The following is a 17,961-nucleotide window of genomic DNA, read 5'->3' as shown; positions in this document are numbered from 1 at the left end:
GGTATTGGAAAACTTTCAGGTATGTTTGGAACAACTTGAGTATGTAACTGTTTTCAGCTGTAAATTTTATGAAATCTAAGTAGAGACGAATTTTTTATGATGAAAATTTAGCACCTAAATTGAGATATCCTCTAAATGTAAAACACACTACTCTATACAAAGCCTACAGATGAGGGATTTCATAATGTCCCCCCAGGTAAAGAAGCTCTTATTTGAAGTAGAGAAAAATATAATCTCATACTTATTTCAATTGCCAACTCTGTTTTCAAGCCTGGGGCAATGTTAATATAGCTATTTCCTTTCACTACCAGGGGAAAAGTATTCCATTTTACACTTCAAACCTGATATTAAGTTGTAAATTGTATAACCTACCTTTAAATGGACTTAAATCACACATAACTAAAAAATCATCTAAATATTTATTTAATATCTCTGGGAACACAAGCTGAATTCACAGATGCAATATTAAATCAAAAGTACATGCCAATACCTCCGAAATGGTTTTAATTTTGTCACTGACAATATGCACACACTGCAACTGCATCGCTATTTTGTTTGATTTCCTTATATTTAAGTACACATTAAAAATATATGTTTACATTTCAGAAATGTAATACATTAAAGAAGCCCTCTGTAAACAATCCCTTTTCAATATATTTTCCGGCTTTGTTTCATACATAAATAACTTAATCTACAAAATCATAAATAAAACTATCAACTTTTAAGGCCTGAGACTATATACAAATGTTGCTCAAATTAAGAGCTTGACAAAAGTGTTTTCTTTATATGATTTTATAAATAACATGCAGTGTTTTCAGTGTTTATCAATCAAATGACTTATTGTCACAAGTTATTGTCTCTCAATCAGTTCTGTCAACAGACCTTTCCAATGTGCTTAATAAAGATGCCATGTGTTTAAAAAGCCAAACTAGTTAAAAGACTGGATTTTTAAAACAGTAAAGTTGCTATTTAAATATTACTCTTTTTTGAAACCACTTCAGCATGTCTGAAAAAAAAAATGCTACTAAAGAGGGAATGCTTGTACTATCATTTAAATGTCAACTTAAAAAGTCTAAAATTTAAGAAACAATAAAATCAGATTAAATTCATATTAATCTTGTGAAAAATCTTCTATTGAAATTCTGTTACAGGAAGAGAATAACACTATCCTAAGTTTTACTCAAGATTTACTAGTTAAGACTCAAATTACTTTTATGTAATAAAACCAAAAGGGAATTTTGCATGTTGGCCATATTTCACTTTATAAATTATTTTTTTAGACCTTCATTTATAGGGTGTAAAACTTAGAAAGTAAAACATTCTCATTAGATTTAAATGAATAAAACTACAATTAATACTAAGTTAAGCACTATCATTAGTTTTAAATCTAAGTTTCTAAGCTTTATTTTTCAGTATAAAAATGATCTGATTCACATTAACAGCCAGCCAAACTTCATGTTTATAAAACTAAACATTCTTCATTAAAGAGTACACAAGAAATGCTTTCTATGCTCTTATTTAAAATAAAAAAATTCTGATATTCATAATGAATCTAAATAAAAATTCACAAATGGTGGCTGCAATTGTCAACTTACAGCTCAACACAACTAAATCCACAATTATTATGCATAAACAATTCAAAATTAAAGTTTATAATGGAAATGTTAACAAGTCATTATTACTTTATCACTACTGATGGGTTCCACTAGACTCAACCAATCACAGTGATGTGCACATTTTATAGACAGACTGCTTAGAAAATTAAAGCTATCAGAACTATAAATAAGGAATACATAAATATGAACACAGCAATGCCAAAGCATTAGGGCCTTTAAAAACAAATGAATATGATGCGAAGTAAACATATTTGATAGTTCTCTCTTAAGCCACTTTCCACTGATTTATACAGCTATAGTTTATAATTCTTAAAAAAACAAAAACAAAAACAAAATATTTCTATACTGCTGCATGAAGTTCATTCTACATTCCTGACTACAATGCAATCTTTAAATCCTCTTGCAGAGCTGGACATATCTCATCAGGATTTCTCCAGAAAGTCAACTTGTCATATTTTCAGCAGCCTAAAACAAGAAAGTAAGATTTATTATAATAAAACCATGAAAAAAGAAACACCATGGAGATAAATTTGTCAATACTGCAGTCATTAACAAACAGCCCTTCTCCCACAAGTACCAAACTACTTTTATCAGGGTAACTCAATGGTTTTCAATTTTTGCTATGCATCAGGACTGCCTTTTGAACTTACTGCTTGGCTAAGAGTAAAAACTTGTTACACAACCTTAAGTAGTAGTTAAGAGTACATGTAAAAATGTACTGCTACTTGAAAAATTAACTTATAGCAGACCTGGTCCTGTAGTTTTCATTAGTCTGTTTCTGCATGTTTTATTACTGTGTGCAAAGGGGATTAAGAATTAAACAAGAGACTTTTCTGTTATTCTACAAGGTGGAGAAAAAAAGAGCAAATAAGGAATAAAAGGATTAGGATTTGTTTTAGATGGCTCTGACTTTTGAAGGGTTGGAAAATAAAAGTGGCAACATACACACCAGGACTATTTTGTTACAGGTAAATTAATTTCTTAGTTGTCTATGAGGTCAGTTTGCCATCTTTAAGGTCAGTCATGGCTGTATCTGAAAATTATACATATGTATTTATTTTCAACATTTGATATATATATATATATATTTTGTGTGTGTGTGTGTGTGTGGAAATTTTCAAACATATATAGAGAATAGTATATTGAATTCTCATGTACCCACTGCCCAGTTCTAAAGCACACAATCCTTTTACCTACATCCCTGATGACTATACATTCTCAGATTATTGTGAAGAAATTCCCAGACAACATATCATTCAATAAATGATTTGAAACATATTTCTAAAAGACAAAGATTTAAAATAATTTAATGCAAAATATGAAAGTGCTATGATTTTAAATAAGTTTAATTTTAAATATATCTGTTAGGCTTTTAAATCATTTACATTTCATTTCCTAATTAATAATTACTTTTTCTTAACTGCATTTTTAAATTGTGAACTTTAACATATATACATAACAGTGATAACTTTCAAAGCATGATTTAACAAGTAGTTAGCAAATTTCAAAGAATGTCATGGGTCACAGTTCACAATTTTAGCTATTTCCATTATTGTAAAATATAATATACATACAGAAAGGTGTTAACTTTCAATGTACAGCTCAAAAAGCAGTTATATAGGTAATTTCAAAAATTGTTAGGTGTTACAGTTCTAGTTTCAGTTCTTTCCTTATTGGGCAATATAGGTTATATACAGAAAGGTGAAGACTTTCAAAGCACAATTCAACGAGTAGCTATAGAGCAAATTTCAAAGGATGTTATAGGTTACATTTCCAGTCATTTACCAGCTCTTCCAACACTCCAGCATCTAAAAAAATACATATATATATTTATGTAAAGTTTCAGTATTTATAGACCTTTGTTAAATCTTATCTTGTTTGTTGCCACCCCTTCCTCTCACTTAATCTCTTTCTCCATCTTCAGGGATGTCTAGGAGGTGAGCAGCCGAACTTGTTCATACTGAAAGGGGGTGTCAACAGTATGGGGAAGGGGGCTGCATCTGATTCTTGATCTTAAAGAGGCTATTGCCTCTGGGTTTTAGGACTTGTCTGGTATAGAAACACTTTTAAATTTCTGAGAGAAAACTTAGCGAGTGAATATTTTATAGATTCTCAGGGAGGGACCTAGGTATTTGGGGACTACTTTTGGTAAGGGCATGGCATATTGTGGCCATTTGGGATGTCGTCCAGCTGGAGCTTACTAAGAGTAACCTCCAGGATAGCCTCTTGACTCTATTTGGGATCTCTCAGCCACTGTGATCTTAGCTTGTTACCTTTCTTTTTACCCCTTTTGGTCAAGTAGGCATTTTCAATATTTACTTCTAAGTTTAAGTCAGAATCCCTTCATGAAAATCCCTCAGCATACTGGGAAAATTGTAGATAACTCAATCTGAAACAAGGTTGAAACAGTCTCTTTTCAGCCATCGGAATCTACCTTGCTTTTCTTTATAGTCTGTTCTCAAAACTACTCTAAATTAGGCTTTCCCTTCTCTGGGTTTACTACCCTTGAGAATTAGAACCTAGTTTGAAAAAAATCCCACAACCTTATAGGTTCTTTTTCTTATTTTTTTTTTAGTAGTTATTGTTTACAAAAACATCATGTTCTTTTTTAGTTTTAGCCACATTAACTCTTTAAACTGTCTATCATCTACCTAACCCCATTTTCATTATCACATGCCATTCCATTTTCAAGTTAATTTTAGAAGTTCTCCTCCCAATTTACAGCTGATGAAAGAAATACTTTCATTTCAAGTAAGCCATCAATCTTGTGTACCATTCAATGTTATACAAATGCAAAACTACTTTCCATTTAAAAGAACAGCAATGGAGTATCCTCAAGACCTCTATAGTTACCAGACTGCTATTCAAGTTTTGTAAGGATCTTTCCTGGGAAAAAACAACTTTAGTAGGCCTCTCTTCTCAACTTTCCTTTCCTGTGCAATTTATTCCCTTCCTTCAGAGGATAGGTGAGGGCATGAGACTTATTTAATCCCTCATTTCTCTCCCACCTCCAAATTCTACAGCTATTAATGTCCTTGTGCACAGGAGGCCTTCCTACGCAGAGTGGCGATATATGACAGACAAATTTACCCTACAGTATTAGTGATTCTACAAGACAGCTAGCTGCAAGAGAAAGTGCAAAGCTGGGTCCATAGGAATGCATCAATAATGGTATAATTCAAGGGCCCATGGCACTGAAGTAGGAGAACATACAGGCAAGTAGGTTTTGCCCAGGATTTCTCAAATCACAATATGGAGATGACTACTTACACATAAAGGCCAGCACTAAGGAAATAAAACAAAATCATTCATAAAATGCACCTAATTAACAGTCCTATTTACGCTGTACGGGATATAAATAAGACCTATCTATTGCCCTTGAGGAACTTATCTAATTGGGGAGACACATGGCTAACTAATTTCACTATAGATTATTTAGACAATATTAATAAACAAATCTGTGAAAGCGAAAGGCAAAATGATTAACAAAAAACTGTTACAATTTTCTATATAGTTAACTAAACAGCAAAACAAAAAACAATGACTCAGGCCAACAGTACCTTGCAAAATTTCATGATGTACTATATTTTCATTTTACACATTCTTAAAGAGAGACAAGTAGTACATTCAATTAAATTCTCATTACCAGGAATTCTAGGTAAAGATAGAATGTAACAGACCTTTTTTTTTTTTTATTTTTAATAACAGTGTTTATTTTTATCAACAGGGTTATGAGGGAATACTAAGCCAGAGAACGTTCCCACTGTACAGTACACTTCTAATACTTTTCCTAAGTAGTTTGCTCAGATAACCTTTAAATTTTATTGTCTGAAGAAACTCAGTGGTTAAGTAAACAACTCTGAAGTCAAGACAGGCCAGGTTCAAATCCCAGCTCCATCACTTAACTGTAAGTCCTTGGAATGTTAGTTACCATAAATTCCCTTCAGTTTCCTTAGCACTAAACTAGTAGTAGCTGTAGTACTACGTTACCATTGTGACTAGAGGAAATAACACACATAAAGCCTGCAGTGTGGCACAAGGAAAAAGCTCACATAAATATTAGCTATTCTTATTATATTATTCAGTCATTTTTCTTTCTGCTACACAAAAGTTGGTTATGAGTTTAAAAATAATTATGTGTATGCTGAGCGAAATAAGCCAGGCACAAAAAGAGAAATATTATATGCTACCACTAATGTGAACTTTGAAAAATGTAAAACAAATGGTTTATAATGTAGAATGTAGGGGAACTAGCAATAGAAAGCAATTAAGGAAGGGGGAACAATAATCCAAGAAGAACAGATAAACTATCATGGGTCAATTTAACATTCTGGGAATGCCCAGAAATGACTATGGTCTGTTAATTTCTGATGGGTATAGTAGGAACAAGTTCACAGAAATGTTGCTATATTAGGTTACTTTCTTGGGGTAGAGTAGAAACATGTTGGAAGTAAAATAGTTATCTTAGGTTAGTTGTCTTTTTCTTACTCTGTTGTTATCGTCTCTTTGAAATGTTCTTTTATTGTATGTTTTTTTAAAATTTTTTTATTTTTTATTTTTTATACAATTGATTAAAAAAAGAGTTTTTTTTAAAAAAAAAAACAAGGAAAAAATATGCAGAGCCCCCTTGAGGAGCTGGTGGAGAATGCAGGGGTATTAGCCTGCCCCACCTTGATGGTTGCTAATGTGCTCACAGACATAGGGGACTGGTGGTTTGATGGGTTGAGCCCTCTACCACAGGACTTGCCCTTAGCAAGACTGTTGCTGCAAAGGAGAGGCTAGGCTTCCCTATAATTGTGCCTAAGAGCCTCCTCCCGAATGCCTCTTTGTTGCTCAGATGTGGCCCTCTCTCTCTAGCTAAGCCAATTTGGCAGGTGAAATCACTGCCCTCCCCCCTACATGGGATCTGACACCCAGGGGAGTGAATCTCCCTCAGAACGTGGAATATGACTCCCGGGGAGGAATCTAGACCCGGCATCGTGGGATGGAGAACATCTTCTTGACCAAAAAGGGGAAATGAAAGGAAATGAAATAAGCTTCAGTGGCAGAGAGATTCCAAAAGGAGCTGAGAGGTCACTCTGGTGGGCGCTCTTATGCACAATATAGACAACCCTTTTTAGGTTGTAATGAATTGGGGTAGCTGGTGGCAGACACCTGAAACTATCAAACTACAACCCAGAACCCATGAATCTTAAAGACGATTGTATAAAAATGTAGCCTATGAGGGGTGACAATGGGATTGGGAAAGCCATAAGGACCACAGTCCCCTTTGTCTAGTTTATGGATGGATGAGTAGAAAAATGGGGGAAACAAACAAACAAACAAACAAAGGCACCCAGTGTTCTTTTTTACTTTAATTGCTCTTTTTCACTTTAATTATTATTCTTGTTATTTTTGTGTGTGTGGTAATGAAGGTGTCAGGGATTGATTTTGGTGATGAATGCACAACTATGTAATGGTACTGTGAACAGTCAAACATACGATTTGTTTTGTATGTCTGCATGGTATGTGAATATATCTCAATAAAATGAATATAAAAAAATTATGTATATGAATAGATAATACATAGCATGGGATATTGGTAGTGTTTGACAAGAGTAACTAAGTACTGTTTTTTCTAGAATATTTAACCTAATTTGCAAACTGTGCCATAAATGGACAAATGCTTGGAAATTTCTAAGAAACACATTTTTAAATAACCCCTGGGTCAAAGAAGAAACCAATGGATATTAGATAATATTTTGGACTGAATGATATTGCAAAGGAGAGGCTAAACCGGCTTACAACTGTGCCTAAGAGTCTCCCCCTGAGTGCCTCTTCGTTGCTCAGATGTGGCCCTCTAACTCTAACTAAGCCAACTTGGCAGGTGAACTCACTTACCTCCCCGCTATGTGGGACCTGACCCCCACAGGGGTGTAAATCTCCCTGGCAACGCAGAATATGATTCCTGGGGATGAAACTGGACCAGGCATTGTGGGATTGAGAACATCTTGACCAAAAGGGAAAGCAAAATGAAACAAAATAAAGTTTTAGTGGCTGAGAGATTTCAAATGGAGTTTAGAGGTCACTCTGGTGGGTATTCTTACGCACTATATAGATATTCCTTTTTAGGTTTTAGTGTATTGGAATAGCTAGAAGTAAATAACTGAAACTATCAAACTGCAACTTAGTAGCCTTGACTCTTGAAGATGACTGTATAACTATGCAGCTTACAAGAGTGAGTGTGATTGTGAAAACCTTGTGGATCACACTCCCTTTATCCAGTGTATGGATGAATGAGTAGAAAAATGGGGACAAAAACTAAATGAAAAAATAGTATAGGATGGAGGGGTGATTTGGGTGTTCTTTTTTATTTTTATTTTTATTCTTTCTGGTGTAAGGAAAATGTTCAAAAATAGATGGGGGTGATGAATGCACAACTATATGATGGTACTAAGAATAGCTGATTGTACACCATGGATGACTGTATGGTATGTGAATATATCTCAACAAAACTGAATTAAAAAAAAAAACAAAACTTGTGGGATGCAGCTAAAGTCAAATTTAGAGGGAAGTCTATAGGGACCTAATTACTGCATTTGAAAATGAGGAAAAGCAATCAATGAGCAACCATTTTCAAGGAGTCAGAATAGAACCGCAAATTAAACCCAAAGAAGGAAGAAAGTAGGAATATAAGAACAGAAATAACTAATATTGAAAACAACAAACAGAAAAGGTCAAAGTCAAAGAAATACAAATAAAATCATGAGAAACCAATACACATCCACCAAAATGATTAAAATAAAAATGGCCCACAATAATAAGTATTGGCAAAGATGTGGAGGCAAGGGAAACTCATACATTGCTAGTGGAAATGTAAATTAATACAACTATTTTTAGAAAATTTGGCATTATCTCTTCAAGTTGACTATACACATTACCCACAACACAGCAACTTCACTTCTAGGTACATACCAGTAAAAATGTATGCAAACATGCATCAAGAAACATGAACACATGGGAACTCTATTTTATGCTGTTTTATTTTTCTTTTTTTTTTTAATGTGATTTTTCTCTTTACATATGGATATCCAGTTTTCCCACATCATTTCTTGAAGCAACTGTTGATTTCCCATTGAGTGGACCTGGCACCCTTGTCAAAAAATCAACTGGCCATAGATGTTATACTTAGGTTCATGTGTCAGCTTGGCCAGGTGAGGGTGCCCAGTTGTCTGATCAAGCAAGCACTGGCTTGTTAATAAAGCAGAAAGCTGGTTTATTAAATCATCAGCCAACTGATTTCATCTGTGGCTGATTATATCAATGAAGGGTGTATCTCTCCAATGACAGAATTCAATCAGTTGGATTTAATCCAATCTGTTGAAGACTTTTAAGGGAGCAGAGAGAGAACTTTCATTTCTTCTTCAAACAGCCAGTGTCTCCTGGTGAGCTCACTGAAAACGTTTATTGGAGTTGCCAGCTCACTGCCTGCCCGCCCTATAGGGTTTGGACTACTGCATACTGCCCTATGGAGTTTGGACTCATGTATCCCCACAGTTGCGTGAGACACTTTTATAAAAATCTATTTACAGATATCTCCTGTTGGTTCTGTTTCCCTAGAGAACTAATACAACTGGGTAAATTAAATGTTTTATATAGTTCAGTTACTCAGAGAAACAAGGCAAGACAGAGAGAAGCCATTTTGTGTACTTGTACAAGTTTTAAGAGGAACCAACTTGAAGTTTCAGTATACATGGTGAATTATATGGAGATAAAATCACCAGAGATTTTAAATCAGTGTCTGCAAGCAACTCAACATTTTTTCCTTTTCTCAATCTTAACAATTTTATTAGTCACTTCTCTTGTGTGAAAAAGGTGGACAGAGATCTAAAAAATTAAACTTATATGAGGCAGTGTGAGGGCTGAAGAATAACCCAGCCATAAAAGAGAAGACTGAAAATCATCCCCTAACTACTTTAGTAGTGAGGAGGTAAAAGTAGAGTCAGAGAGAGAGAGAGAGGGAGCCTTGAAGAAATCTCAGTGTCAGTCAGTGAGGAAGAAATTCAGAAGCAGAATTTGAAAAGAGAAAGTGACAAGGTAAGCATATGGTGGGAGAAGAATAAGAAGGAAACTTGAACATAGCTGGAGACTTCTGGGAAAAGCAACATGGTCCATGATGGTAGCAAGCTGGTAATCTGAACCTATGCTACTAAGCTCCTGGTCCTCAGAATCTGTCCCGACAGTGTTGAAGCTAGTTAAACCTTTAGTTTAACTAAGATCTTTCACATAACTTTATCATTAATCATTTTCTACACAAAATGATCTTCATTTAGAATGAACTGACATTTGAGTCTCTAACCTTTAGTGCTTCGGAGGCCTTGCGAAGTTCCTTAATAACTGATGATAAAGCTTCTGGGTTAATTCCTTGTTCACAAAGCCGTACACAAATAGACAGAGTTTCCATATCTAAGCCAGTATTCAAAATCCTTGAAATCTCAAGCAGAACTGAAAAAAGACATAGAGAAAACAAACAAAAAAGCTTACATTTTATACACATGGTACTTTTGTTTTTAACTCATATCTTACTGTACAATATCAAGGAACTAACAGAGCATGCCTGGATTTGGAAACTGGAGTATAACACTGTCTTGCCCTTACTTAGCTCTAGAAACTTTACAATCTCCCTCCATGTAACTGTGGTCAACATCTTGGTATATATTCTATGACTCATTTAATATCTATCTAAAGTTTATCTGTCATAATCAGGATTATTCTGAACATTTCCCCATTACATTTAGTATGCTTTTACAAGGTAATTTAATTAGTTACAAAGCATTTCATTTTATGGAAACACCATACTTTATAGATATTTAAGGGTTTAAGAGTATTTAGAAACTTTTACAATAATTTGACAATAATTTTATGCCTGTTGGATGTAATATGAAAAAATGATGGCTTATATTTTTAAATTTCATTTTATAGTAATCTGTAAAGTATGTCTTTGACATGGGTAGTTTAGGAAGCACTAGCACAGAGAACTCAGGCTTCCATAAGTGATTTTCTAGACATCCCCTTCTAATACAGGATATAAATAAATTGCCTCCATTGGCCTTTGTTTTATGGTGATTTTCCCCCAAAGTGTATTTTAGAATTTTTTTTAATGTCAACTATCAACATGTTATCTATCATTTCCAGTACTCTTTTCCCTTGGCATTATGCTTAGAAAATTATTCCCCATGCAATGATTATATAATTATCCACCAGTAATCTCTTCCAGTGTTTGAGAATTTTTTTCCCCCTCCAGAAACATTTAAATATTTACTCTAACCGCTGGAGTTTTGGTGGAATGTAGGATCTAACTTTTTCCCCTAGAAAGAAGCCAACTGCCTGAATACTACTTATTGAATGTTCCATCCTTTTATTGTTCGGTTGAGGTGTCATCTTTATTGCATAGTAAATTCCCATATATCTATGGATTAATTGTATATGTATCTTGCATCAGTGCCAGAATTTTATTTTATTTTTTTCTTATTTCTATTTCACTCAGTAGCCAGAATTTTAATTATTAACTTTATAGTTCATGTAGAATACACAATTGATAAAGATTCTTTAGTCAAATTTAATTTTCAAAAGCTTTATTTTCCAGGTGAACTTAAAAATTATATCAATTCCAAAGACAAATTCTATTTGCATTCAAATTGCATGAAACTTACATAGTATTTAGAAAGAATGGGAAACCTAACAGTATTAAGTCATCAATTAATTGAAGTCTAAGGTGCTAAAAACTTTTATAGTATTTACGAGATGAACCCTTTCCCAGTTTTTCATCTCAGACATTGTAATTTTCATCTCTAGAGGTTCAATTTGAATCTTTTTAAAAGTATATTGTACATGCACCTCTTTTTGAACATGTGGAGTACAGTTCTAATGTCCTTGTCCCCAAATTCTAGTATCTGTGTCAATTCTAGATCTGTTTCAATTGACTGATTTTTCTCCTCATCATGGGTCTTATTTTCCTGTTTCTATACATACCTGATAATCTTTGGATGCCAGACACTTTGACTTGATCTTGTTGAGTGCTGGATACTTATATATTCCTATAAACATTCTTGAGCTTTGTTATATGATGCAGTTATTTGGAAATGGTTTTCAGTTCCTCAAGCTGACCTACAGATTTAACACAATCTCAAAATCTCAGGCTTTTTTTTTTTTTTTTTTTTGGTCAAAATGGGCAAGTTGATTCTAGAAGGTATATGAAAATGCAAAACTCTTAGAAAAGCCAAAACAATTAATGAGTTCTTCAACTACTGGATTTCATAAAATGTAATAATCAAGAAAGTGTGATGTTGATGTAAGGATAGGTATATAGACGAATGGAACAGAATAAAGTCCAGGAAAAGATCCACACATACAGGGCTAACAGATTTTCAACAAAGGTAATTCAAGTGGGAAAGGACAATCTTTCAAAGAAATGGTACTAAAACAATTAGATACACATATGCAAAAAAACAAAACAAAAAACCATCTCAATACTTTTACTTCACACATATACGTAAATTTAAGAGCTAAAACTAAAACCTTTTAAAATATTAGAAGAGTAATCAAAGAGTTCTTGGCTAGGATACAAAAAGCCATAGGGAAATACTGATAAACTAGACTTCATCAAAATAAAAACTTCTGCTCTTTGAAAGAAACAAACAAACAAAGCAAGTCAGTCACAGTCTGGAAGAAAACATTTTTAAAATATATAAATTAAGGGCTTGGATCCAGAATATAAAAAGAATACTTTATAAATGTATGCGTAGCATATAAAGCACAAATACAAAGAAAACTACTAAGTAATAAAAGCATATCTCTATTAAAAATATGGGTAGTGGATCTGGGCACATACTGTGTTTGCAATGCACCTGAGGAACACTTAGCTAGGGGGAATTTCTACTTTCATAGTGAGTGGGAAGCAAGTCTGCTCTTTTTATTCTAAGAGTAGATGTTACCACATTCCCCTACTGCTGCTCATTGTAAACAGAACCCTGAGAAATGACAGTCTGGACCTTGTATTCTTGGCACACAGATCAAGAATGTACAGGGATACTCAGGGTCCAAGGCGAACTGCTTCTTCCAACAGTGACATTTTGTGACTTCCAAGGGTAGGTCAGAAAAGGCAATATAGCTTCCTCCTGGCTTTCTTGAGACGCTCTCCCTTGGAACCAGGGAGGCCCTCAGTGAGAACCACCTACATAAGCACAGTCAATACTCAGAACTGTTGAGTTAAGTAATTTTTGTTGTTTTGCACCATTAAGTTTGGGGTGGTTTATTACGCAGCAACAGATAACCAGAACATATACCCTGACCTATTTCAAGTCCCCAACATTATTATCATTATCATCAACACTTCCTATTAAATTCTTCTTTCTCTAGTTGGTCTCTTCAAGGGAGACTCCCATCGTAAATGCTATGCCTTTGTTCATGCTTTTCTCCTATCTATATAGAGTTCAATGCTGTCTTTCAGGCCCATCTCAGTTGTTGTATTTCTCCCTTTAAGCTTTCTTTTTAAGTTCACACTAATCTTAATTTCCCAACTTCACAAACTGCCTCTAACCAATAAAGATTTCTTCAGTGCTGTGTTGTTGGCACCCATATGTATTTTGTACCTACCATGCTACTCCTGGAAATACTCATGAACAAGATAGATATGATCTGAGTTCTACAAACATAGTCTACGGGGAGAGATAGATGTTAAAACAAGAGATGATTCCAGTTAATGATAAATAAAATAAAGAATAGAGTATTTCCGAGACAAATTACTAGGGCATCTTACCTAGTTTTGAAGGACACAGTGTTTAGGGAGACTAAAAGAAGTGACAGTTCAGTTTAGACTTCAAAAGTAAGTAGAAACTAAACAGATCAGAGCAGAGGCAGGAGTATAGGAGTAGTGAGAGCCACAAGTATAGCTTGTACAAAGCTTCTGATGCTGAGGGAACTTAGTAAATTCTTAGATCTGAATGGCTAATATGAAGGTAATTGTTTTAGTTTGCTAAAGCTGCAGAAATGCAATATGCCAGAAATGGGCTGGTTTAACAATGGGGATTTATTTACTTACAATCTTACAGTTCTAAAGCCATGAAAACGTCCAAATCAAGGCATCAACAGGCAATGCTTTTTCCCTGAAGACTGGCTACTGATGAGCCACAGTTCCTCTGTCACAGGGACATGTGCTCACATGCCAACATTTGCTGATCTCTCCTTCTTTGCTGGGTTTTGTTGCTTTCAGCTTCTGGCTGCTCCATCTGTCGCTTTCTCTATCAACTTCTGTATTTTTGTGTTTTTTTTCTGAATTTCATCTTCTTATAAAGGACCCAGTAAGAGGATCACAACCTACCCTGAATGAGGTGGGTCACTTCTTAACTTAAGATCCTACTCACCAAAAAGATCCTATTTTCTATCCACAGGCACAGGAATGGATTAGCTTCAAGAAATAAAGTTTTCGAACCATCACAGTAATGTAATGGGGAAGGAGTGTGACTGGGTGAAAAATATGAGATAAGGCAGACATGACAATCTACCAAGCCCTACTGAAGATCTTGAAACTTTGGGAAGCTACTGGAAGGTTTAAGGCAGAAGTGTGACAAGACTGGATCTGCATTTTAAAGACTCTGGCTGCACAATAGGCAATGGATCTTGAAAAGGGCCAAAGTAAATGCAGAAAGGGAGTTCAGTTAGGTATTTTTACAGGAGAGATTAAGACAAGTGTTCAAATTTGAGATAAGTGAAAAATTCAAAAGGCTTGGTGGAGAAAAGGAGGTAGGGGAGGTAAAAGAAAGCAAGATGGACTTTCTAGATTTCTTTCTTGCATGAGCAACTAGACTGATGGAGGTAGCACAGACTATTCATTTGTTTCTCTGACACTACCTTCCAGTACTAGTCATAGGAAATCAATACACTGTGGACTCTCAACTCCTTTTTCTATAGCAAATTTCTTCAGCTTATAACCTAATATATAAACTAGTACTACAATGAAGCCTCTGGTAAGGAAGAGATACTGTCTAATCATAATTGTCAAAAACACAATTACTAGCAGCAGTATTAAAATAGGCATAAAGAAAATTTGAGAACATAAAATATCTTAAAAGAGGGTAAACAGAATGCCACTGAGGAAGAAATGGGACTCAAAAACTTCTGAACACTTCCATTTGGCTCCCATGGATGAATTTAAATACAGTAAAATCCCACATTAACAGAATTTCAAGTAACAGTATTAAGTAGGACAAGGTCAAGTTTTATTTCCGGAAGTGCAGGAGGAGAAAGATGAGATTTAAAAATAACTGCATTTAGGACTTTTCCAGTTCAGTGTGTGAGCAATCATTTTACAACATAAGTTGCACTATCCTTACTTTCAGGTCTCACTCATTTTGCCAGTTTGAATGTATTACATCCCCCCAAATGCCATTATCTTTGATGTAATCTTGTGTGGGCAGACCTATCAGTGTTAATTAGATTGTAATTCTTTGAGTGTTTCCATGGAGATGCGCCCCACTCAGCTGTGGGTAATGACTATGATTGGATAATTTCCATGGAGGTGTTGGCCTGCCCATTCAGGTGGGTCTGAATTAGATTACTGGAGCACTATGTAAGATCAGACAGAAGGAGCAAGCTGCTATAGCCAGGAGGGACACTTTGAAGAAAGCACAGGAGCTGCAGATGAGAGACAGTTTGAAGATGGCCGTTGAAAGCAGACTCTTGCTCCGGGGAAGCTGAGAGAGGACAAACATCCCAAGTGCAACTAAGAGTGACATTTTTGAGGAACTGCAGCCTAGAGAGGAAAGTCCTGGGAGAAAGCCATTTTGAAACCAGAACTTTGGAGCAGATGCCAGCCACATGCCTCCCTAGCTAACAGAGGTTTTCTGGACATCATTGGCCATCCTCCAGTGAAGGTACCCGACTGTTTATGGTCGGGTACCTTGGACACTTTATGGCCTTAAGACTGTAACTTTGTAACCAAATAAACCCCCTTTATAAAAGCCAATCCAGTTCTGGTGTTTTGCATTCTGGCAGCATTAGCAAACTAGAACACTCATTATTACATACAATTGGGACATACTATTTTTCATTAACTTTGCAAAAATTCAACTCCACATTTTATGTGTCTTGGGCTGCAAAACTGGCATTATAGGTTTTTTCTGTAAGTTTAGAGTTCTAATGGACATGACAGAACTGTCACATATAATAAATGTTAGTCCACTGCAAACCTGATGCCACTCTTTTTAAGAGTCTTGTTAGTGGGCAAACAGAAACTGTGTAGAGGAGCAATGCTCTCTAATCCACACATCCTTTCCTCTACTTTTCGTTTTAAAAAAAAAAACCTCACATCTTCACTTTTTCATGTTCTTAGACTCTATAAACTTCATTTTACACCAAGTTCCCTCAGTAAAGATCTTGATGATGTAACTAATACAAACCATGAGTTCTCACTTGTACACCCAGTATTTCAATCAGAAATAAAATGTGACTTTTCTATTCAATTGGGATCCTAGGGCCACATTAATAACAAACCGAAGCACACCTAAATAAGAAAACTGTCTGGGAGTGAGACTTCATACACCCCATTCTGTTCAAAAGGAACCTTGGCTTCCAAACAAAGATACAAGATTATGGAGTAATTTAATTGTAAATTCCTATTACACAAATCCTCTTAGAAAATAAAAGAAGCTGCAATACATTAAGAAGGATGGAAAAACAGGCTGAATATGGTGTTACGGATAAAATTCTACTACAAAAAACATCAAAGTAAATACTGGATAAGTAAAAATTAGAGATGCAAAGCTCTAGTAGTACAGAGGTCATTCTTTGAAGACAAGGCAGAGCAGGCCAGAAGTCTTATCAGAAGGGGTTTTAATGTGTAGCTAAATCATGGACGTGGAGACTAAAACCAAGGAGACACAAACAGGGCAGGACGGCTGACACTACCTAGAGAAGATTCAACTGAAATATGCTTTAACAAAGATAGAAGCTGATGTGGGTAGTCCCTGGAAAATGTTGAGACAGATATAGAGATATTTAATATCCATCCAAACACTCCTGCATAGGTGGACGTGAGTAAAATGGACACAAAATAAGTCTACAGGTGAAATGACAACATTTGACATAATACAAAAAATAACTACCTTTTTACTGATCACCTTTGATATACATTCTCCTGGCTACCTTTCTTAAAATACAATAATCCTGAGAGGTAGTAACCTCAGCTTATAGAAAAAGAAACAGGCTCCAAGATGTTTAAGTAGCTTGTCCAAGCACACCACAGGGATATACATTGGCAGAACAAACATTAGACAGCTCTAATCCCAGGAATCTAACTTATCTGCTACACATGTGAAGGCTTTACATCCACGGGCTTTGGAGCGCGAAAACTGGCAAATGCACGCATAACACTCAGATACTGCCGTCATCCGCTCCAAGACGAAACCTTAGCGATTCTGATAAAGAGGCTGTTTATCCGAGGAGAGTTTTAAAGCGCCTACTTAAGTGCCAGGGCCAAGAAACAGAGCGATGACCAAGCAACACGGTCGCTGAATGCACGGCGACTACAGAATTTTGGGTTCCCGCAGAGTCCCGGTTCTGGTCCGGAAAGAAGGGCAGCTCTTTTCTGGGCCAGATGAGCGCGGGGAGGGACGGGGGAGGTGCGTGGGGTCGAAACAAGAAGGGCAGAGCGCGCAAGGTCGGGGGCGAGAAGGGACCCGAGGCGAGAGAGGAGGGAAGTCGCGACGCGCGGGAGGGGCGGAGTTGGGCTCCCGGTCCCGCCCGGGAGGGGCGAGGTGGGCGCGCGCCGGACTGACGTGGGGACCAGAACGCCCCACGCGCGACAAACTACGCAGGAGCGAAGAGACAACTCTTAAGAGATGGAGCCATCAGCCCTGAGGTGCTGGCCGGTCCTTTCTGAGGATCTTCAAGGATGCCTTTCGGGACACGAAGTCGTCCTAAGACTTTCCCTAGGCTCACCCTGTCCTGTGGCCCTTGGCGCTGAGAAAAACAGGCGAAGTAAAGGGAGAAGAACGCGAACTCACCATCCATGGTCTCCCTCACAGCATTCAGATTCGCCGCCGAGGCCGCCCCCGCAGCCGCCGCCCCTGCGCCGCCACTGTTCGCCATCGCTGAGGCCGCTGAGGCGGACAGAGGCGGACGGAGGCGGAGAAGGGCCTGACCCGGAACTGGAGCGCCTTCCTTTCTGCTAGGCAATCACACCGCGCGTCACCCGCTCACGGCAAGGAAGCCCCGCCCCTCGCGCTCGTTGCCAATGTGAGGCTGCGTTGATTTGAATTTGGAGCCACGTTAGTCTGCGCGGAATGTTAAGTGGGGAGTTTCCATTCGA

At 36.5% G+C, this 17,961-nt stretch overlaps 1 protein-coding gene across 1 annotated transcript; it reads right to left on the bottom strand.

The window, feature by feature from the left end:
* Window positions 1-400: 400 nt before the first annotated feature.
* Window positions 401-17,828, bottom strand: MZT1 (mitotic spindle organizing protein 1). The gene is made up of 3 exons (XM_037800285.1): window positions 17,657-17,828; window positions 9,955-10,100; window positions 401-2,081 (listed from the first exon to the last, which is right to left on the bottom strand). The coding sequence occupies exons 1-3, from the start codon at window positions 17,739-17,741 to the stop codon at window positions 2,058-2,060; spliced, it is 255 nt and encodes an 84-aa protein (XP_037656213.1). The 5' UTR covers window positions 17,742-17,828; the 3' UTR covers window positions 401-2,057.
* Window positions 17,829-17,961: the final 133 nt, after the last annotated feature.

The sequence above is a fragment of the Choloepus didactylus genome, chromosome 12, assembly GCF_015220235.1.
Source record: "Choloepus didactylus isolate mChoDid1 chromosome 12, mChoDid1.pri, whole genome shotgun sequence".
Lineage (NCBI taxonomy): Eukaryota > Metazoa > Chordata > Mammalia > Pilosa > Megalonychidae > Choloepus > Choloepus didactylus.
The sequence above is the reverse complement of the archived record's forward strand: the minus strand, read 5'-3'. Positions and strand labels throughout refer to the sequence as shown.

Bases quoted from the DNA above. Each gene is read 5' to 3' on its own strand.
- MZT1 (XM_037800285.1), bottom strand. From the start codon at position 17,741: ATGGCGAACAGTGGCGGCGCAGGGGCGGCGGCTGCGGGGGCGGCCTCG. The intron at 10,101-17,656 runs GTGAGTTCGCGT...GTCTTTTTTCAG, and splicing joins TGTGAGGGAGACCATGGATG to TTCTGCTTGAGATTTCAAGG. The intron at 2,082-9,954 runs GTTAGAGACTCA...TTCTTGTTTTAG, and splicing joins AGGCCTCCGAAGCACTAAAG to GCTGCTGAAAATATGACAAG.